Genomic DNA, 24,000 nt, shown 5'->3' with positions numbered 1-24,000 from the left:
AGGAATTTCTTCCACCTCACAGAACTTGAGGTCTGAACAAATTTCATGTTCCGGAGAAGGTATAAAAGATTGGTGAAGAATCCAGCTACGAGCTGGTCCGTTTGTTACAACTTGGGGAAGCTCATGGGAGACGGTGTGGCCACATTACCATAACGCTGTTTATATAATAGCCTCATATGAGGTTTACATCTAATTGTTGTATAAGATGAATGAGTGAGTATGATACTGTTTGTAAAATTGTCTAATGTGATTTTGGACTGTTTAATGAAGGAAACTCCAATTCCCTTTTGAATTGAACTAAATCAGAGGACCGCCCATGAGCTCAGTTAGGGTCAGCCCCTTTTCTGCAATTCCGAATAAAACCCAACTTTGAGAAATTCTCAGTCAGACCATGTTTCTCTCATTCACGGGAGTACAAAGGTTGCAGACCATTGCTGAATCTTTTAACCATACCACGTGGTTAAACTCTTAGACTATCGATACCGACAGAATAAGAACAAGTCTTTGATATTAATTACTAGTCTGCAGCTAGGAATTCGGTATCATTGAACGCGAAGAACAACAACCTCCGAAACATCCATCCTATTGCAAAGAATGTCACTCTGAACAATCCACTCTAACAACAACAGAGAGCAGGAGAGATGGACAATGCTTACAAAAGAAACAAACTTTTCACCAGCGATCAAGACGACACACAGAGTAAATATATGTATTGATTGCAATCGTTCCCGAATGAGTGAGTGTTCATGTGCAAAGGATTAGCATTTGTATTGTTATAATGATCACTTTGTAGTGACTTCTTGGTCGACCACCACTTCCCTTTTGTCTAACAAGCCGCCATACCGGTTTAGCCCACTAGGGCACATTCTCCTATCATTTCTTGTAACAATATTTACTGTTTGTTTAAGCATTTCTGTGAATTACTTAGTAATAAATAAATGATTTAAGACAATTGATGTTTGGATGACTCATAGTGAAGACTGGGTTTGTGCAAATAAACCAACAATTTACAACGTTTGGAATGAGACATGAGGTAAAGTAAATAATTCATTAACCAGAAGACGATGGCTCAGATATGAAAATATCTAAAAAGTTATTTTAGAAAATGATCACTTTAATCTGAACATTTTCCTTGGTGCCCCGACTTCCTAGTTAATTACAGTTACATGATTAATCAGTTTGATCGCTTAATACTAATTACAGAGATAAATGCTTTGATAAAAAAACAAAGTCTTCAATTTAATTGATAGTAAAGACACGACATGGGGATACGTATCTTTATTTAAAGCATCACAAACTGCAGCGAAAAACAAATAACCATAATATTCACTACCATTCAAAAGTTTGGGGTCACTTAGAAATGTCCTTGTTTTTGAAAGAAAAGCACGTTTTTGGTCCATTAAAATAACATACATTGATCAGAAATACAGTGTAGACATGGTTAATGACTTGTAGCTGGAAACAGCAAATTTTTTATGGAATATCTACACAGGCGTGCGAAAAATTGCCAAGAAACTAAAAATCTGGTACAACGCTGTGTACTACTCCCTTCACAGAACAGCGCAAACTGCCTGTAACCAGAATAGAAAGAGGAGTGGGAGGCCCCGGTGCACAACTGAGCAAGAGGACAAGTACATTAGTGTCTAGTTTGAGAAACAGACGCCTTACAAGTCCTCAACTGGCAGCTTCATTAAATCGTACCCACAAAACACCAGTCTCAACGTCAACTGTGAAGAGGTGACTCCGGGATGCTGGCCTTCTAGGCAGAGTAGCAAAGAAAAAGCCATATCTCAGACTGGCCAATAAAAAGAAAAGATTAAGACGGGCAAAAGAACCCAGACTATGGACAGAGGAACATTGCCGAGAAGGCCAGCATCCCAGAGTCATGATAATGGGCCTCTTGTACGCCTATGTAGATATTCCATAAAATACCAACTGTTTCCAGTGACAAAAGTAATTTACAACATTAACAATGTCTACACTGGATTTCTGATACATTTTATATTATTTTAAATTGACTTTTTTGTTGCTTTCCTTTCAAATCAAATACATTTCTAAGTGACCCCAAACTTTTGAACGGTAGTGTATATTTGGCGGCAGGTAGCTTAGTGGTTAGAGAGTTGGGCCAGTAAACAAAAGGTTGCTGGAACGAATCCACGAGCTGACAAGGTACAAATCTGTTGTTCTGCCCTGAAAAAGTCAGTTCAGCCACTGTTCTCCGGTAGGCTGTCATTGGAAAATAAAAATTTGTTCTTAACTGACTTTCCAAGTTAAATTAAGGTTAAATTAAAAAAATTCCAGCCGACCAGAAACTGCTGTAATGTAAATGTAGCCTTACACTGCCCTCTAGTGGCTAGACAGATGAGAAACACAAGACAACAATAAAATACTTTACAAAAAGGGTTTAACAGTACACCCATGATCTAACCCAGGGGTACTTGAACAAAGTAAAACTCCTATTGAAACATGTTTTCTACCAGCACCCAATACAGTCTTCCCATCTGGTCTCACAAGTTCCCAATGCTTTAGAGCAGTGACCTGGGAAACTGCAGAAGATGGTGCGGCCCTTTGGAACTGATGTTCTGCTCACCGTGGTGAGTAAAGACGTCACTTAGAAGAGAAGAAAAGCTGCACTCATCCCAACAGGCAAAACTGGTTGTCAATGATGTCATTTCAACTAGTTTCTGTTGTCACAACATCACTGAACCATGTTTTGCCCGCTGGGATGGTTCCAATGGAATAACCAAGTAAAGTGTAAGAGCTCATGTCAGCTTTTATAGTAAAGCATGGAACTACATGCTATTTACTTTAGCGATGAAGCTCTCCATAATGTCCTTCATCTTCTGAATGTCCACCTCGTCCTCCCGGAAAGCTTCCACGTACACCCTGTCTACTCGCTTGTGTTGATCCTCTAAGAATTTCTGGAAATGATCACAATGTGAATTTCAGGCTCAGAAAGACAGTCATTGTCAAATCAAGTTGTTATTGTAAAAAAGAATATCAAGACGAGGAATAAAATACATATTTAAATAAAAGGCGAGATGTGCACAGGGTCAGTGACTTTGTGAACAACAGGTTAGGGGCAAGATGGAGACTGACCTCTACAATGGACAGGTGGTTGGCAGCCGTGGTTAACACACTGGCAAGGTTGTTAACCACAGTCCGCCGCTCCTCATTGGTTTCTTGCAGGACAAGATGGTACCTGTGGAGTAGAAAGACAAATACTGTGGTGGGGGGTCTATTTTTAGATATGAACAAGGAAAACAAACTTCATGTGGTTGTGAAATAATTGTAAAGCCCTAAACATACCGTACGCAAATAAAGTATCATTGTCCGGGCCAGAACGGCTCATAGGGCAGGAGCATATCTCCTGTTTTTGTTGTGTGAGGGCAGCTTGATGTACAAGCACACCCCCTGGACAGGACGCTAGTTTAACCCTTGTATCTCTGCACATTGTAAATATGGTATTGGAACTGATCCTGTATATAAACAGTAGCTTATTTACTGTCTCATGTTATTCATGTTTCTATTTCTCGTGTGTTTTTTTCCTACTTTACATTAGTATTATTACTACTGATATTGATTACTGCAATGTCAGTCAGAAAAGAAAGGCATTTCACTGTAGTTGTGCCCGTGACAATAAAACTTGAAACTAAGCCCTGTAGCCCTCACCATTGTGATTTGGTCCAAAATAATTGGTAGAAGGAGCACTACTCACTGTTGTTGTGCAGCTTTCAGCTGCTCCACAGACTCATCATAGCCCAGGGTCACCTTCTTCTCCAGCAGCTTGCGGTGGGTCTCCACAGACTCCATCTCAGCAGACCACTTCTGCTCCTCATGGGCAATGTCCTACACACCACAGAGAGAGGGATGTCATTTTTCTAAATGATAAAAAACACAATTTAACCACAGATGTGGAAACAATACATTTAAAATAAATGGCTTCATCAATAAGTGCATCGATGATGTCGTCCCCACAGTGACCGTACGTACATACCCCAACCAGAAACCATGGATTACAGGCAGCATCCGCACTGAGCTAACGGCTAGAGCTGCTACTTTCAAGGAGCGGGACTCTAACCTGGAAACATAAGAAATCCCGCTATGCCCTCCGACGAACCATCAAACAGGCAAAGCGGCAATACAAGATTGAGTCTTACTACACCGGCTCTGACGCTCGTCGGATGTGGCAGGGCTTGCAAACCATTACAGACTACAAAGGGAAGCACAGCCGAGAGCTGCCCAGTGACTCGAGCCTACCAGACGAGCTAAACTACTTCTATGCTCGCTTCGAGGCAAATAACTCTGAAACATGCATCAGAGCACCAGCTGTACCAGAAGACTGTGTGATCACACTCTGCAGCCACTGTGAGTAAGACTCTTAGGTCAACATTCACAAGGCCGCAGGGCCAGACGGATTACCAGGACGTGTACTGCGAGCATCCGCTGACCAACTAGCGAGTGTCTTCACTGACATGTTCAACCTCTCCCTGTCCGAGTCTATAATACCAACATGTTTTAAGCAGACAACCATAGTGCCTGTACCCAAGAACACTATGGTAAACCTGGCTAAATGACTACCGACCCGTAGCACTCTCGTCTGTAGCCATGAAGTGCTTTGAAAGGTTGGTCATGGCTGAAGTCAAAATCAACATCCCAGAAACCCTAGACCCACTCCAAATTGCATACGGCCCCAACAGAGCCACAGATAATGCAGTCCCTATTGCACTCCACACTGCCCTTTCCCACTTGGACAAAAGGAACACCTATGTGAGAATGCTATTCATTGAGGACAGCTCAGCATTCAATACCATAGTGCCCTCAAAAGCTAAGGACTCTGGGACTAATAACCTCCCTCTGCAACTGGATCCTGGACTTCCTGACTGGCCGCCCCCAGGTGGTACGGGTAGGTAACAACACATCCCCCACGCTGATCCTCAACACAGGGGCCCCTCAGGGGTGCGTGCTCGGCCCCCTCCTGTACACTCATGACTGCACGGCCAGGCACGAGTCCAACACCATCATTACATTTGCCGATAACACAACAGTGGTAGGCCTGATCACCGACAACAACGAGACAGTCTATAGGGAGGAGGTCAGAGACCTGGCCGTGTGGTGCCAGGACAACAACCTCTCCCTCAACGTGATCAAGATAAAGGAGATGATTGTGGACTACAGGAAAAAGAGGACCGAGCACACCCATATTCTCCTCGACAGGGCTGCAGTGGAGCAGGTTGAGAGCTTCAAGTAAGAGTAGGTAGATCAATAAATGACTGGCCTGTGAAGCAATATTTTCAGATGGGTTCCTGTATACAATATTCAAACATTTGTAATATTGAAAATATAACCCACCTGCATGTCTTGTTCGAGCTGCTCGTCGAGCCTACGGATTTGCTCTCTCAGTTGTTTCAAGTCATTCGCTTTATCTGAAATATTGGAATTCACCTGAAAGAGAAAAAGACATGTTAAGAAAAAAACACCCCAAAAAATGGGACAAAACCTTTGGACTTCTAAGAAACACAGTGAAATGTCTCGGTACCTGTTCTATCGACTCCTCCAGGCTTAGTTTCATGTCTGTCAGTCGACTACACTCCTCGTCCACATCAGTGATCAGTTTCCTCAGTAGTTGCTGTAGAGAATAAGCCACAGAATTAGGTCCAGATACAACACACACCTGTTGTAATAAAGCGATTGTTCGATGAGAACTAAATCGCCATACTTGAATCTGTGTTCTGCATTGAACCATGGTGGACGGTCCGTATTCTGTGGAGGTCCTGATCTCAAAGTCGTGGCCGCATGCGTTCTCGGCAGACACAGGGATGAGCTTCAGTTTGCGGGCAAGCTTGTGGTACTCGGCCAGCTTCACTTCGGCCTAAATCATTAGCAGTGGTTAAGACTGAGAAGACTGTTCAGCACTGGCTCATAGCTAGCTAGTCATTTATTTACCAGACAGATGAGTATAGAATGCAGTCGTATCAGGCCAGCATCCTATTCCTTACCGTCTCCTTGGCCTTGGCCAGAGCGATCTCCTCGTTCCACATGTGCTGCTCGGCCTGCTCCAGGCTCTTGCTCAGGCTGTTGATGGTCTGCTGCAGCTCCCTCTTCTCCCAGTTGATCCTCTCAATGTCTGCGGGAGTGAACTTCTGGGTGGACAAGATGTGTTGGAGCCGGGACTCCTCCTGTTTTAGGGTCTCCACTTGCAGTCCTACACAGGACAACATTTCAGGATTTCCAGGAGAGTAGCAATTTAAAAAAGGTATATTTTAATGGATTTTCACATTTAGTTTAAAACAGGGAATGAGAGGAAGTGGGGACAGATAGAGAGATGTGTCAAAGGGCAGTAGACCACATATACAGACACTTTAGAAAGAGAAAAGTGTCCTGGAGGCTGCATCGATACTGCAAGACCAGCTAAGCCACGAGAGTAGCAATGTTTGGTCATGGTTTTTTACCCGATGCTTCCAGCTCCTCGGCCAATCCAGAGGCTTTGTTCTCCAGGTTGGCTTTGAAAGACTCCAGGTTACTGCGATAACTCTGCAGCTTCTGCAGGTCTGTCTGAAGTTTGACTTTCTCCGTTCTTTTGACCATCAATCGGTCCTGCTCCAAAGTGAATAAAATGGTTAGAAATATAGTGAATCAAATGGCTCTGTTCAAACGTAACTGGCACGTTTACAGCTCATCGACTGCTTAAACTAGGTGAGATGTGTACAAAATTCAGTCGCAGAACTTGGAAAAATCTATAAATACAGTGCATTCGGAAAGTATTCAGACCACTTGACTTTTGCCATATTTGTTACATTCTAAAATAATTTAATCTGTGTTTTTTCCCCCTCATTAATCTACACACAACACCCCGTAATGACAAAGCAAAAACAATTATCAATTGTAGCAAATGTTTTGCAAAATAAAAATCTGAAGTTGAAGCACCTTTGGCAGCGATTACAGCCTTGAGTCTTTTGGGTATGACACTACAAGCTTGGCACACCTCTATTTGGGGAGTTTCTCCTATTCTTCTCTGCAGATCATCTCAAGCTCTATTAGGTTGGATGGGGAGCATCACTTCACAGCTATTTTCAGGTCTCTCCAGAGATGTTCTATCGGGTTCAAGTCCGGGCTCTGTCAGGGCAACTCAAGAATATTCAGAGATGTGTTGCCCAAAGCCAGTCCTGCGTTGCCTTGGCTGTGTGCTTGTTGTCCTGTTTGGAAGGTGAATCTTCGTCTGAGGTCCTGAGCAGGTTTTCAGCAAGGATCTCTCTGTACTTTTATCCGTTCATCTTTCCCTCAATCCTGACTAGTCTCCCAGTCCCTGAAACACATCCCCACAGCATGATGCTGCCATAACCATGCTTCACCGTAGTGATAGTGCCAGGTTTCCTCCAGGCATGACGCTTGGCATTCAGGTCAAAGATTTCTGATCTTGGTTTCATCAGACCAGAGAATCTCATGGTCAGAGTCCTTTAGGTGCCTTTTAGCAAACTCCAAGCGGGCTGTCATGTGCCTTTTACTGACGAGTGGCTTCCATCTGGCCACTCTACCATAAAGGCCTGAATGGTGGAGTGCTGCAGAGATGAGTGTTCTTCTGGAAGGTTCACCCATCTCCAAAGAGGAACTCTTGACCAAGGCCCTTCTCCCCCGATTGCTCATTTTGGCGGGGCAGCCAGCTCTAGGAAGAGTCTTTGTGTCTTCCATTTAAGAATTATGGAGGCCACTGTGAATGTTTTGGTACGCTTCTCCAGATCTGTGCCTTGACACAATCCTGTCTCGGAGCTCTACGGACAATTCCGTCGACCTCATGGCTTGATTTTTGATCTGTCAACTGTGGGACCTTATATAGACAGGTGTGTGCCTTTCCAAATCATGTCCAATCAATTGAATTTACCACAACTTGGAGTCCAAGTTAACACGTAATTTTTTAAAATCTTTGTCACTATGGGGTATTTGTGTGTAAGTTGATGAGGGAAAATATTTTATACATTTGATAATTAGGCTGTAACATAACAAAATGTGGAATATTTTCCGAATGCACTGTATATACAGACCTTAGATTAAAAGGACGAACCGTTTGACTTTCTTTCTCCAGTCGTTCAACCTCACCACTCAGAATCCTGTACTTCTCCTCCATGGATGCGAGAAGCCCTTCGTCAACGTTGTAAAGTCTCTCTGTAAATATAAAGTTGACGTTTTATGCGCTTGTTGCTGGTTATTTTTTATATGTTCATTTGGAAGGAAAAGGCACAAATCACAATTAAAAACAATGACTTTCTCATCACTGCTTACTTAGTTTAGCAAGATAATCTGCATCCTCTTCATCAAACGTATCCGCTCCTTGCATGAACTTGTTGTATGTTTCAGCGGTGTAGTCCAGAAAGAGCTAGAAACAGAAGGGATCGTGCAGGGTCAAATAGAGACCTAACATCCTAAATGGTTTTGTTGTGAGTAAATTGGCTCTGTACCTTGTTGAACTCCACCCCGTCCTCAATCTCAGTGCTTCCGTCAGAGAAATCAGCAAAGAGCAGGTCCTGATCACTCATACAGCAAAAGACCTACAAAACAACCAGAACAAATTCAAGGAAACATACAGTATTATACAGAGCCCCGACTGCATGGAACTCCCATCTTACATGGCGCAAGTGAACAACAAACCTGGTTTCAAAATTAAAGTACCCGTTCACTGCACAGGGCCTCTGCCCCATGTGACCTAACTTTGTTGTTCATGTATTGACAAGTGTAACTAATAGATGCACACACAATCCATGTTAATCTTTTTAAATATGTCAATTGTAAAGGATTTCGTTATGTCGAAGCCCAGTAAGACTAGTGGTCGCCATTGGCGTCGGCTAATGGGGATCCTGATAAAAATGTTTTTAGAAACATCTCTCATTATTCAAACCTTCATTTAGACAGTTAATGTTATTAATGAGTTTAGAGATTAGGTAGTATTCTGCTGTACTAATACCCACCTTCACAGTATCGATGAGCCAGACAACAGCCCCCAAGACCTGTGGCCATGTATGTGGTGCCCCCACAGAGTACATGGAACTTTTGGAGAGAACAAATGGATACCTGCCATCAGAAATATACAGTCAGTATCATAGAATGAGGAATGGGCTAGCGTACAAAAACCAGATGCAAACAGCAAATGATCACATCTGAGTCCCAAATAGCACCATATTCTCTATATAGGGCGCTACCTTTGGCCAGGGCCTATGGGGATGCCATTTGGGACACAGACCATTTTTAACATGTACGGCAGAATGAGCTCATTTAAAAAATGTTTTAATGTAACCTTTATTTATCTAGGCAAGTCAGTTAACTTGTTGGTGACAGGGGGCAGTATTTTCATGTCCGGATGAAATGCATGCCCAAATTCAACTGCCTGCTAATCATCCCCAGAAGATAATATATGCATATTATTAGTAGATTTAGATAGAAAACACTCTGTTTGAATCATGTCTGTGAGTATAACAGAACTTATTTAGCAGGCGAAACCCAGAGGACAAACTATTCCGATTTTTTGTTGTTTTTGAGGTCACTCTTTTCAATAAGTTTTCATTGGGAATCCAGATTTCTAAGGGACCTTCTTGCAGTTCCTACCGCTTCCACTGGATGTCACCAGTCTTTAGAAATTGGTTGAGGTTTTTCCTTTGTGGAATGAAGAAGTAGCCCTGTTCAAAACGAGGGTCACTTCAAGTGTCCTGTTAAAATAAGGCGCGTGACCAGAAAGCTACAGTTTGTTTTTTACTCCTGTATTGAACACAGATCATCCCGTCTTCAATTTGATCGATTATTTACGTTAAAAAATACCTAAAGTTGTATTACAAAAGTAGTTTGAAATGTTTTGGCAAAGTATACAGGTAACTTTTGAGATATTTTGTAGTCACGTTGTGCAAGTTGGAACCTGTATTTTTCTGGATCAAACGCGCCAAATAAATGGACATTTTGGAGATATATCGACGGAATTAATCAGACAAAAGGACCATTTGTGATGTTTATGGGACATATTGGAGTGGCAACAAAAGAAGCTCGTCAAAGGTAAGGCATGATTTATATTTTTATTTCTGCGTTTTGTCGTGCCTGCGGTTGAAATATGCTTTCTCTTTGTTTACGGAGGTGCTACCGTCAAATTATTATTTACAACGACAGCCTACCTGGGAACAGTGGGTTAACTGCCTTGTTCAGGGGCAGAACGACAGATATATTTTTTTACCTTGTCGGCTCAGGGATTCGATGCAGCAACCTTTCGATTACTGGAACAACACTCTAACCACTATTTACCCCAAGTCTTTGAGAATCCTGGGGACCTCTTCCTCCACTTTGGAGGTGGGCATCTGGAAGGTGGGGTCCAGGAGGCAGTAGATGAACTCAAAGATCTTTAGGAACTCCTTGGTGGAGGGCGACTGGAGAGACTTGACTGACATTGAACCCGGAAAGCCCTTCTCTGACAGAAACTAGAGGAGAACGAGGGAAATAATGTGTCTTTGTGAAAGAGTGCTGATCTAGGACCAGACCCCCCCAGGTCATAGAAACTTATTCATGAGGATGTAAAAGTGACAACTGATCCTAGAGCAGCACTCTTACTCTGAGATACTTTATAAATATTCGGGCCGGTCTTGAAACACTTAAAAGTTCAGTGAAATTATGTTTAAAAAATCTGCGTATATTAGGAATCCATACCTCACACAACTGTCTGATGCACTGCTGAACATAGGCCTTATCGTGTAAGGGCCGGGGATCCTTCATCTTCTCTGCACCTCCAAAGGCTCCAAAGGCGCTGTTGCGAGCCATGCCAGCCCCACTGGTCCTGAAAAGAGTTCAGATTTTTAGCAGTAAGGCCTGCAGTGTGAACATGTCCAGACCTATAATAAAAACCTGTACTGTCTGAGGGACTCGAGGACTGGAGTTGGGAACCACTGAACTTGGCAGTGTGAAATGGCTCCCAATCATATGGATTCACTAACAGGAAGAGTCTTTGTCTCGCATGGTGACAGTGATAGAGAACTAGGTGTATCATGGTAGTTTCTTCAGTGTAGGGACTTACCGACTACCAAAAAAGCTGGTTCTTCTCTCGGATGTGACAGACTGGGGTTTAGGAATGTTCAACTTTCCGAAGGATTGTTTGCTGTGAACAAATATTGATATGCTCACTGTATTAGCAAATACATATCCCATAAAGCAACTTCCATTGGCGTTTGTCTGAACACTAACCTCTGGGGTGTTGCATAAACCATGCTCATTCTGTTGCTTTCAACTCTTTGAGGGAGCTCAGAGAGCCTACTGCTGGATGCTCGGTTCATCCTGGATCTGGTGAAAGAATGAAGAAAAGACATAGGCAGAAAAATACATGTAGGCTATACATGGATAGCCAGGCCAGTTAATGTTTAAATAGGATAGCAAATGTTTCCCAAACCAGTCAACTAACTGCAAATGCCTTCATATGAACAATGAAAGATGGGCACACTAGCAGGAAGTGGGAGGGTTCACCCACTTACCAGGGTGACATTGTCCCGGATTGTGCTGGACAGTCCCGCATTTTGTCCCTTTGTCCCACAACCAAACATTCATGTCCTGTTCATATCAAATCCACGATAATTGAGAATTTCAATAAGGATTTTTCTACAGCTGGCCATGCTTTCCACCTGGATAACCCTACCCCGGTCAACAGCCCTGCACCCCCCCTGCACAAGGCCTAACTGTTATCATATCCGCCATCGGTAAGAGAGGGCCTGTTTTGGCCCTGTCTGGGGGTATCATCGGATGGGGCCAGTGTCTCCTGACCCCTCCTGTCTCAGCCTCCAGTATTTATGCTGCAGTAGTTTATGTGTCGGGGGCTAGGGTCAGTCTGTTATATCTGGAGTACTTCTCCTGTCTTATCTGGTGTCCTGTGTGAATTTAAGTATGCTCTCTGTAATTCTTTCTTTCTCTCTCTCTCAGAGGACCTGAGCCCTACGACCATGCCTCAAGACCGCCTGGCCTGATGACTCCTTGCTGTCCCCAGTCCACTTGGCCGTGCTGCTGCTCCAGTTTCAACTGTTCTGGGGCAGAACGACAGATTTTTACCTTGTCAGCTCGGAGATTCAATCTTGCAGACTTACAGTAAACTAGTCCAACGCTCTAACCACCTGATTACATTGCACTCCACGAGGAGCCTGCCTGTTACGCGAATGCAGTAAGAAGCCACGGTAAGTTGCTAGCTAGCATTAAACGTATCTTATAAAAAACAATCAATCAATAAATCAATCATAATCACTAGTTAACTACACATGGTTGATGATATTACTAGTGTATCTAGCGTGTCCTGCGTTGCATATAATCGATGTGGTGGCATTCGCGAAAAAGAACTGTCGTTGCTCCAATGTGTAACTGACCATAAACATCAATGCCTTTCTTAAAATCAATACACAAGTATATATTTTTAAACCTGCATATTTTGTTAATATTGCCTGCTAACACGAATGTCTTTTAACTAGGATAAATGGTGTCACTTCTCTCGCAACAGAGTCAGGATATATGCAGCCGTTTGGGCCGCCTAGCTCATTGCAAACTGTGTGAAGACTATTTCTTCCTAACAAAGACAGCCAACTACGCCAAACGGGATGATTTTTAAAAAACGCATTTGCAAAAAAAAGCACAATTGTTGCACGACTGTACCAAACCATAAACATCAATGCCTTTCTTAAAATCAATACACAGAAGTATATATTTTTTAAACCTGCATATTTAGCTAAAAGAAATCCAGGTTAGCAGGCAATATTAACCAGGTGAAATTGTGTCACTTCTCTTGTGTTCATTGCACGCAGAGTCAGGGTATATGCAACAGTTTGGGCAGCCTGGCTCGTTGCGAACTAATTTGCCAGAATTTTACGTAATTATGACATAACATTGAAGGTTGTGCAATGTAACAGGAATATTTAGACTTATGGATGCCACCCGTTAGATAAAATACGGAACAGAATAAACGTTTTGTTTCGAGATTATAGTTTCCGGATTTGACCTAGGCTCGTATTTCTGTGTGTTTATTATATTATAGTTAAGTCTATGATTGGATATTTGATAGAGCAGTCTGACTGAGCGGTGGTAGGCAGCAGCAGGCTCGTAATAGTCAAAGGTATATGGTTTAGAGAGAAATAGTCGACGTGTTATAATTCCTGTAATAACTTGCGGCTGAACTTGAAAGGGGTTCCTTCGTTATTTTACCGTTCATGTCTTCCATAGATAATGTCTTGATCTACTTCCAATAAGGTCTGTTTCGTGCAGGCTTAAACCGCCTCTGTTCATGTCTTCCATAGAGAATGTCTTGATCTACTTCCAATAAGGTCTGTTTCGTGCAGGCTTAAACCGCCTCTGCGTTTTGATACTCGTGTAAATCTCACTAGGATAAGGTAACGTTTGTCAACATATTTTCATAAATCCACTCTACAATTTTTTTAAATCTTCGCTTGTATTTAGCCAATATTGATCAGAGTTACCTTGTCCTATGGATTAGAGGTCGACCAATTAATCAGAATGGCCGATTAATTAGGGCCGATTTCAAGTTTTCATAACAATCGGAAATCGGTATTTTTGGGTGCCGATATATACAGTGCCTTGCGAAAGTATTCGGCCCCCTTTGAACTTTGCGACCTTTTTTCACATTTCAGGCTTCAAACATAAAGATATAAAACTGTATTTTTTTGTGAAGAATCAACAACAAGTGGGACACAATCATGAAGTGGAACGACATTTATTGGATATTTCAAACTTTTTTAACAAATCCAAAACTGAAAAATTGGGCGTGCAAATTATTCAGCCCCCTTAAGTTAATACTTTGTACGCCACCTTTTGCTGCGATTACAGCTGTAAGTCGCTTGGGGTATGTCTCTATCAGTTTTGCACATCGAGAGACTGAAATTTTTTCCCATTCCTCCTTGCAAAACAGCTCGAGCTCAGTGAGGTTGGATGGAGAGCATTTGTGAACAGCAGTTTTCAGTTCTTTCCACAGATTCTCGATTGGATTCAGGTCTGGACTTTGACTTGGCCATTCTAACACCTGGATATGTTTATTTTTGAACCATTCCATTGTAGATTTTGCTTTATGTTTTGGATCATTGTCTTGTTGGAAGACAAATCTCCGTCCCAGTCTCAGGTCTTTTGCAGACTCCATCAGGTTTTCTTCCAGAATGGTCCTGTATTTGGCTCCATCCATCTTCCCATCAATTTTAACCATCTTCCCTGTCCCTGCTGAAGAAAAGCAGGCCCAAACCATGATGCTGCCACCACCATGTTTGACAGTGGGGATTGTGTGTTCAGGGTGATGAGCTGTGTTGCTTTTACGCCAAACATAACGTTTTGCATTGTTGCCAAAAAGTTCAATTTTGGTTTCATCTGACCAGAGCACCTTCTTCCACATGTTTGGTGTGTCTCCCAGGTGGCTTGTGGCAAACTTTAAACGACACTTTTTATGGATATCTTTAAGAAATGGCTTTCTTCTTGCCACTCTTCCATAAAGGCCAGATTTGTGCAATATACGACTGATTGTTGTCCTATGGACAGAGTCTCCCACCTCAGCTGTAGATCTCTGCAGTTCATCCAGAGTGATCATGGGCCTCTTGGCTGCATCTCTGATCAGTCTTCTCCTTGTATGAGCTGAAAGTTTAGAGGGATGGCCAGGTCTTGGTAGATTTGCAGTGGTCTGATACTCCTTCCATTTCAATATTATCGCTTGCAGAGTGCTCCTTGGGATGTTTAAAGCTTGGGAAATCTTTTTGTATCCAAATCCGGCTTTAAACTTCTTCACAACAGTATCTCGGACCTGCCTGGTGTGTTCCTTGTTCTTCATGATGCTCTCTGCGCTTTTAACGGACCTGAGACTATCACAGTGCAGGTGCATTTATATGGAGACTTGATTACACACAGGTGGATTGTATTTATCATCATTAGTCATGTAGGTCAACATTGGATCATTCAGAGATCCTCACTGAACTTCTGGAGAGAGTTTGCTGCACTGAAAGTAAAGGGGCTGAATAATTTTGCACGCCCAATTTTTCAGTTTTTGATTTGTTAAAAAAGTTTGAAATATCCAATAAATGTCGTTCCACTTCATGATTGTGTCCCACTTGTTGTTGATTCTTCACAAAAAAATACAGTTTTATATCTTTATGTTTGAAGCCTGAAATGTGGCAAAAGGTTGCAAAGTTTACGGGGGCCGAATACTTTCGCAAGGCACTGTATATATATTTTTTTATACCTTTATTTAACTAGGCAAGTCAGTTAAGAACACATTCTTATTTTCAATGACGGCCTAGGAATGGTGGGTTAACTGCCTTGTTCAGGGGCAGAACCACAGATTTTCACCTTGTCAGCTCAGGGGATCCAACCTTGCAACCATACAGTTAACGAGTCCAACGCAATAACAACCTGCCTCTCTCTCGTTGCACTCCACAAGGAGACTGCCTGTTACGCGAATGCAGTAAGCCAATGTAAGTTGCTAGCTAGCATTAAACTTATCTTATAAAAAACAATCAATCATAATCACTAGTTAACTACACATGGTTGATGATATTACTAGATATTATCTAGCGTGTCCTGCATTGCATATAATCTGACTGAGCATACAAGTATCTACGTATCTGACTGAGCAGTGGTAGGCAGAAGCAGGCGCGTAAACAATCATTCAAACAGCACTTTTGTGCGTTTTGACAGCAGCTCTTCATTGTGCGTCAAGCATTGCTCTGTTGATGACTTCAAGCTTATCAACTCCCGAGATGAGGCTCGTGTAACCGAAGTGAAATGGCTAGCTAGTCAGCGCGCGCTAATTGTCATTGTGTTGCTGGTTCGAGCCCAGCGAGGAGCGAGACGGAAGCTATACTGTTACACTGGCAATACTAAAGTGCCTTTAAGAACATCCAATAGTCAAAGGTTAATGAAATACAATTGGTATAGAGGGAAATAGTCATATAATTCCTATAATAACTACAACCTAAAACTTCTTACCTGGGAATATTGAAGGAACCACCAGCTTTCATATGTTCTCATGTTCTGAGCAAGGAACTGAAACGTTAGCTTTCTTACATAACACATATTGCACTTTTACTTTCTTCTCCAACACTTTGTTTTTGCATTATTTAAACCAAATTGAAAATGTTTCATTATGTACTTGAGGCTAAATTTATTTATATTAAGTTAAAATAAGTGTTCAATCAGTATTGTTGTAATTGTCATTATTACAAACAAAAAAAATAATTAATCATCCAATTAATCGGTATCGGCCTTTTCGGTCCTCCAATAATCGGTATCCGCGTTGAAAAATCATAATCGGTCAAACTCTACTATGGATATCTACACAGTTATAAAATTGGCAAGGTGGTGTAAGCCTACACGAAACACAGACCTTATTTTAAGTGAATCTAAAAATATCCTATGGAATAAATGAATGAAGGAGCCGCTTTTCAGATTTTTCTAGGAGGTGACATGGGAATTATGACTCGCACTTCGGTAGTCAATTCTTACCATGCCCATAATTAAAATAGGATTTCCTGCATATAGAAATTACAGTTTTTGTTTTCAACATTCATCACAGGTAACTTAAACTCTAGTTTTATTCAAACAGTTGAGAGTATTTGTCTCCTAAGCAGAATCTTCAGTATCGTTGTCACTTCAGAGCTGTGTGTGTGTTTTACAGATGGCAGAGAAAAGCAGAGCACCAGTGTGGGACTATTACATGGAATTGGCACCAGGAAAAGCAAGGTGTCTTACTTGTGATAAAAGATGTAAGCATGGGGTCAGCAACGGCTAAATCAAAAATACCACCAACCTGTGGAATCACCTTAAGAACACCCACCCAAAAGCCCAAAAGGAAGCAATGATGAAAAAAGCAAATGCAAATTCTTCACAAGGAAAAAGTGATACAGACACATCGCAGGCTACAATCTTACAACATTTTAATAAACAAGCAAAATGGCAGGACAAAGACCCAAGGGCCAAGAAGATGGATGTAGCAATTATTGAGATGATTGCCACTGACAACCAGCCATTCACAGTGGTGTGACAACCAGCCATTCACAGTGGTGTGACAGATATAGCCCTTGGTTCACTCCAGACCTGACTGCCCTCGACCAGCACAAAAACATCCTGTGGCGGACTGCAATAGCATCGAATAGTCCCCGCGATATGCAACTGTTCAGGGAAGTCAGGAACCAATACACGCAGCTAAGGCCAGCTTCTTCAGGCAGAAATTTGCATCCTGTAGCTCCAACTCCAAAAAGTTCTGGGACACTGTGAAGTCCATGGAGAACAAGAGCACTGCCACAGTGCCCACTGCACTGAGGTTAGGTAACACGGTCACCACCGATAAATCCATGATTATCGAAAACTTCAACAAGCATTTCAACGACTGGCCATGCCTTCCGCCTGGCTACTCCAACCTCGGCCAACAGCTCTCTGGCAGTCTCTATGGGGGTGCCACAGGGTTCAATTCTCGGGCCGACTCTTTTCTCTGTATATATCAATGATGTTGCTCTTGCTGCGGGCGATTCCCTGATCCACCTCTACGCAGACGACACCATTCTATATACTTCCGGTCCGTCCTTGGACACTGTGCTATCTAACTTCCAAATGAGCTTCAATGCCATACAACACTCCTTCCGTGGCCTCCAACTGCTCTTAAACGCTAGTAAAAACCAAATGCATGCTTTTCAACCGTTCGCTGCCCGCACCCGCACGCCTGACTAGCATCACCACCCTGGATGGTTCCGACTTGAATATGTGGACATCTATAAGTACCTAGGTGTCTGGCTAGACTGTAAACTCTCCTTCCAGACTCATATCAAACATCTCCAATTGAAAATCAAATCTAGAGTCGGCTTTCTATTCCGCAACAAAGCCTCCTTCACTCACGCCGCCAAACTTACCCTAGTAAAACTGACTATCCTACCGATCCTCGACTTCGGCGATGTCATCTACAAAATTGCTTCCAACACTCTACTCAGCAAACTGGATGCAGTTTATCACAGTGCCATCCGTTTGGTCACTAAAGCACCTTATACCACCCACCACTGCGACCGGTATGCTCTAGTCGGCTGGCCCTCGCTACATATTCGTCGCCAGACCCACTGGCTCCAGGCCATCTACAAGTCCATGCTAGGTAAAGCTCCGCCTTATCTCAGTTCACTGGTCACGATGGCAACACCCACCCGTAGCACGCGCTCCAGCAGGTGTATCTCACTGATCATCCCTAAAGCCAACACCTCATTTGGCCGCCTCTCGTTCCAGTTCTCTGCTGCCTGTGACTGGAACGAATTGCAAAACTCGCTGAAGTTGGAGACTTTTATCTCCCTCACCAACTTCAAACATCTGCTATCTGAGCAGCTAACCGATCGCTGCAGCTGTACATAGTCTATCGGTAAATAGCCCACCCATTTTTACCTACCTCATCCCCATACTGTTTTTATTTATTTACTTTTCTGCTCTTTTGCACACCAATATCTCTACCTGTACATGACCATCTGATCATTTATCACTCCAGTGTTAATCTGCAAAATTGTAATTATTCGCCTACCTCCTCATGCCTTTTGCACACAATGTATATAGACTCCCTTTTTTTTCCTACTGTGTTATTGACTTGTTAATTGTTTACTCCATGTGTAACTCTGTGTTGTCTGTTCACACTGCTATGCTTTATCTTGGCCAGGTCGCAGTTGCAAATGAGAACTTGTTCTCAACTAACCTACCTGGTTAAATAAAGGTGAAATAAAAAAGAAATAAAAAAACAACCAGCCATTCACAGTGGTGTCTGACGTTGGTTTTCAGCGGCTGATAACTCTCGCTGAACCCCGGTACAGGATCAAAGATTTAAAAAAATATTTCGCACAGAAATGCTAGATAAAAACACATGAAAGAGTTGTGATGAAAGTGAAGAATCTGCTGGCACCAGGGAACACTCCACACATGGCATTCACAACTGACTGCTGGTCAGGCACTACAGAATCCCCGATGAGCCTTACTGGACATTTCATTGACCATGTTTGGACAAGAAAGCAGGTTGTGCTGAATGTCAAGACTATGAATGGATCACACATAGGAAACTACATCAGAGAGATGTTTTTGACCATGTTGGAATACTAGGAAATCCACACAGGGATGTGTAGTGCTGGTCCTCAGGGACAGTGGGCCAAACATGGTGAAAGGTACGAGACTGGCAGAGCTTCCAGACTTCAGCTGCAGTGCACACACCCTACAGCTTGTAATCAAGGATGGCCTATCCAGTCAGAGAGCCGTGCTAGACATTATTGTCATGTTGAAGAGCTGTGCAACTCACTTTGACCATTCTGTACTGGCCAAACAGAGGCGGAGGGCCAATCAGGAAGAGCTTGGGCCTTCCAAAACACAGCATCATCCAAACAGTTCAAACTCACTGGAACTCAACACTACACATGTTACAGAGGATGTTTGAACAGAGGCGTGCACTGAATGTGTATGCAGGTGAATACGGACACATCAGCAGTTTGTCTGCTGCACAGTGGGACATTGTCTCTAACCTAATTGAGACTCTGGCACCTATGGAGGAGGTGACACTGGAGATGAGCCACTCCCAACTCTACAGCAGCATGCATCATCCCCAGTGTGTCGGTGCTGAAGCTGATGCTACAGCAGGAGGGTTCTTCTACTCAACGCATCAAAACCTTACAGAAGACCATGTTGGACAGTCTGACAAGGAGGTTCTCCAAGGCCGAGGAGACAAAGTGCCTGGTGCTGGCAACTGTCCTGGATCCACATTACAAGAGCTATGCCTTCACCTCAGGGACAGCACTAGAGAAAGCAAAATAGTGGCTGAAGGAGGAGTCTGACCGACTACAGAAACAAAATCCCAGAGCCACAGCAGATGGGACGAGTGAAGAGGAGGACCCAGATCCAGGTGCAAAAAAGCAAAGAGGCCAGGTAGATCAGCCACCCAGTCTGGTGGACAGCCTCTACACTAGAATCCTTGGAAGCCAAGAGGGCAGGGCTGAAGACCAGGTAGATCAGCCACCCAGTCTGGTGGACAGCCTCTACACTAGAATCCTTGGAAGCCAAGAGGGCAGGGCTGAAGACCAGGTAGATCAGCCACCCAGTCTGGTGGACAGCCTCTACGCTAGAATCCTTGGAAGCCAAGAGGGCAGGGCTGAAGACCAGGTAGATCAGCCACCCAGTCTGGTGGACAGCCTCTACACTAGAATCCTTGGAAGCCAAGAGGGCAGGGCTAACGACCAGGTAGATCAACCACCCAGTCTGGTGGACAGCCTCTACACTAGAATCCTTGGAAGCCAAGAGGGCAGGGCTGACGACCAGGTAGATCAACCACCCAGTCTGGTGGACAGCCTCTACACTAGAATCCTTGGAAGCCAAGAGGGCAGGGCTGAAGTCTAGGGCAGTTTTGAAATTGAGTTGGAGCGTTACCTCACAGAGCCTGTCATTGACAGAAAGAGCGGCTTGCCTTTGGAGTGGTGGAAGCAGAATGAGGACAGACTTCAATCACTCGCTCCACTGGCAAAGAAGTTTCTCTGTCCCCCACCTTCTTCGTTCCCAAGCGAGTGTTTAGTGAGGTGGGAATCATTTATGATAAGCGGAGGAGCAGACTGATAGGGGACCATGCAGACATGCTCTGCTTTCTGCACTACAACCTAAAACTTCTTAACTGGGAATATTGAAGACCCATGAAAGCTGGTGGTTCGTTTTAACATACGTTCTCATGTTATTTGAGACTAAATAGATTTTATTTATGTATTATATTAAGTTAAAATAAGTGTTCATTTTTCATTCAGTATTTTTGCAATTGTCATTATTACAAAAATGTGTGCATATATATTTATAAAAATTGGCCGATTTAATCGGTATCAGTTTTTTTGGGTCCTCCAATAATCGGTACCGGCGTTGAAAAATCATAATCGGTCGACCTCTATTCTGTATACTCCTGGCCCTTCTTTGAACATTGTGTTAACTAACCTCCAGACGAGCTTCAATTCCATACAACTCTCCTTCTGTGGCCTCCAACTGCTCTTAAATACAAGTAAAACTACATGCATGATCTTCCGATCGTTGCCCACACCTGCCCGCCCGTCCAGCATCACTACTCTGGACGGTTCTAACTTAGAATATGTGGACAACTACAAATACCTAGGTGTCTGGTTAGACTGTAAACTCTCCTTCCAGAATCACATTAAGCACCTCCAATCCAAAATTAAATCTAGAATCGGCTTCCAATTTCGCAACAAAGCATCCTTCACTCATGCTGCCAAACATACCCTCGTAAAACTGACCATACCACTGATCCTCGACTTCGGCGATGTCATTGACAAAATAGCCTCCAACACTACTCAGCAAATTGGATGCAGTCTATCACAATGCCATCCATTTTGTCCCAAAGCCCCATATACTACCCACCACTGCGACCCGTATGCTCTCGTTGGCTGGCTCTCGCTTCATATTCGTCGCCAAACCCACTGGCTCTAGGTCATCTATAAGGTAAATCCCCGCCTTATCTCAGCTCATTGGTCACCATAGCAGCACCCACCCATAGCACGCGCTCCAGCAGGTATATTTCACTGGTTACCCCCAAAGCCAATTCCTCCTTTCCGCCTTTCCTTACAGTCTCTGCTGCTAATGACTGGAACGAACTGCAAAAATCACTGAAGCTGGAGACTTATCTTCCTCACTAACTTTAAGCACCAGCTCACAGATCTCTGCACCTGTACATAGCCCTTCTGTAAATAGCCCATCCAACTATCTCATCCCCATACTGTTATTTATTTTGCTCCTTTGCACCCCAGTATCTCTACTTGCACACATCTTCTGCACATCTATCACTCCGTGTTTAACGGCTAAATTGTAACTATTTCGCCACTATGGCCTATTTATTGCCTTACCTCCCTTATTTGCACACACTGTATATAGACTTTTTCTATAGTATTATTGACTGTTAGTTTATTCCATGTGTAACTTTGTGTTGTTTGTGTCACATGGCTTTGCCTTATCTTAGCCAGGTTGCAGCTGTAAATGAGAACTTGTTCTCAACTAGCCAACCTGATTAAATAAATACAAATATATCCTTAAAGAAAATGATCTCACCACAATAAATGCTAATAGAAAGTTATTTTTGATAAGATCTTATTACCATGGAAGGGAAATTAAGCATCTCCAATCCAAAATTAAATGTCTATTTGTGCAGAAATCACCCTGATTAACTCTTTAGTCATATCCCAGTGTACCTTTTTGCTTATGTCCTTGCCTATACCTAGCAACGTGTTTTTTTTATTGTTATATGAGCAAAAAAAAAACATTTCATTGTAACGGCAACCCAGACCAAATTAAATGGGCCTATTTATTATAATGAATATGATGAATATGAATTCGGAGGGCAGAATTAAATATAAAAGCATTAGACCTCACATTAAAGGACCTCACCCCCATCGAAGTTGACAATCCCTAGTTTAGATCAAAGCTGAATCAATGCCTTGGAAGATCACAATGATTCATTTGTATTCTAAATAACATAACCAAGTATAATAGCATAGCATTACTGTTACACCAAAAACACCACCTCATAGGACATTAGCTGAAGAGTAAAAAAAAAAGATATACATATCATGTGGCCAAATGCTCAACTGGGAAGAATGTGCTTAGATTAAAACAAAATACAGGAAGGTTATATTTAGTGAACAAAAATATAAACGCAACATGTAGTGTTGGTCCCATTATTTTCATGAGCTGAAATAAAATAGCAGAAATGTTCCATACGGACATAAAGCTTTCTCCTTTGCCAAGATAATCCATCCACCTGACAGGTGTGGCATATCAAAAAGCGGATTAAACAGCATGATCATTACACAGGTGCACCTTGTGCTGGGGACAATAAAAGGCCACTAAAAAATGTGCCGTTTTGTCACACAACACAATGCCACAGATATCAAGTTTTGAGGGAGAATGCAAATGAATACTGTCTGCAGGAATGTCAACAACGTTTTAGAGAATTTGGCAGTACATCCAACCGTCCTAACAACTCAATAATGTAAATTTACTGATTTCCTTTTTGCCTAGTTAAAGGTTAGATATTAACTGTAACTCAGTTAAATCTTTGCAAGTTGCGTTTATATTTTTGTTCAGTATAGTTGAACACTTATCTGCTCAAGAAACAGTAATTCAAGTAAATACAAATTCTCATGAAACGGAGATCAAATGAGCATGCAGACAGCAGTTTGGACATTCCGCTGCTAAAGCGTGAATAATCATAATTCACGCTTGACAGTGATACCGTGGCCTATTTTTTGTTTGTTTATTAGATAACTTATGCCTAACAATATCCGTGTTTAAGACAACTTGGTGTATTACATATTTATTACTGCATTGTTGGGGGTTAGAGCTTATAATAAAAGCATTTCATTGTACTTGTGCATGTGACATTATAACTACACGGTCCTGTAAAATCTTCCTGTTGTCTCGCATTTGGGTATTTTTAATGAGAACGTTAGGGGTAACGACCACAAGCAACATCAGTCGACATTCGTGGGGCAAATGTACACCATCATGACACTTTCACATGCATATACTTAACTTATTTCCTGTGATATAACGTTAGCTGGCTATATTGTTCAACGAATGACATTCCACTGGGGAAATATACAATTAACGTACTTACTACACTTGTAAAGCATAAGCTAATTTAGCAAACTAGCTAACGTTAGCTAGGTGAAGGTTAGAATTCGCCTGAGGCATTACAAATAATTTTTGCTAGCTATAAATTAGATGCAACAACCTATTGAGACGTCTTTCAAATAAATACGTACCTTTCCATTTTCTATAAATGTAAAATAATCCGTTCAGAAAATGTTGCTTTTACGTAGGTAGCTAGAGTCAAAAAATCCGCCAAAAACTTTAAGCACAACGGACGCTAGTGACGACATGAGTTTCGACGGAAAGCGCAATGGGTCAGATGGGACGTGCGTTCAAATTCAAAGCAATTTGCTTACTTTTAAGGGTTCCAAGCGGCAAACA

General features: G+C 42.5%; 1 protein-coding gene across 1 annotated transcript; it reads right to left on the bottom strand.

Annotated features, from left to right (window-relative positions):
• Nucleotides 1-1,263: 1,263 nt before the first annotated feature.
• Nucleotides 1,264-23,932, bottom strand: LOC112246653 (NDC80 kinetochore complex component). The gene is made up of 17 exons (XM_024415132.2): nucleotides 23,793-23,932; nucleotides 11,206-11,301; nucleotides 11,039-11,119; nucleotides 10,675-10,801; nucleotides 10,276-10,448; nucleotides 8,961-9,063; nucleotides 8,454-8,543; nucleotides 8,278-8,371; nucleotides 8,060-8,160; nucleotides 6,453-6,597; nucleotides 6,000-6,205; nucleotides 5,720-5,872; nucleotides 5,540-5,629; nucleotides 5,353-5,445; nucleotides 3,719-3,849; nucleotides 3,100-3,202; nucleotides 1,264-2,921 (listed from the first exon to the last, which is right to left on the bottom strand). Exons 1-17 carry the CDS (start codon nucleotides 23,798-23,800, stop codon nucleotides 2,793-2,795), a joined length of 1,923 nt encoding a protein of 640 aa, XP_024270900.1. The 5' UTR covers nucleotides 23,801-23,932; the 3' UTR covers nucleotides 1,264-2,792.
• Between the last annotated feature and the right edge of the window lie 68 nt (nucleotides 23,933-24,000).

Source organism: Oncorhynchus tshawytscha, linkage group LG04 (assembly GCF_018296145.1).
Source record: "Oncorhynchus tshawytscha isolate Ot180627B linkage group LG04, Otsh_v2.0, whole genome shotgun sequence".
In the NCBI taxonomy this organism is placed as follows: domain Eukaryota; kingdom Metazoa; phylum Chordata; class Actinopteri; order Salmoniformes; family Salmonidae; genus Oncorhynchus; species Oncorhynchus tshawytscha.
Note: the sequence above shows the minus strand (reverse complement) of the source record. Positions and strands in the feature narration are given on the sequence as shown.

Bases quoted from the DNA above. Each gene is read 5' to 3' on its own strand.
- LOC112246653 (XM_024415132.2), bottom strand. The intron at 10,449-10,674 runs GTATGGATTCCT...GTTCTCCTCTAG, and splicing joins GCATCAGACAGTTGTGTGAG to TTTCTGTCAGAGAAGGGCTT. The intron at 9,064-10,275 runs GTAAATAGTGGT...TTCTGATGGCAG, and splicing joins AGGATTCTCAAAGACTTGGG to GTATCCATTTGTTCTCTCCA.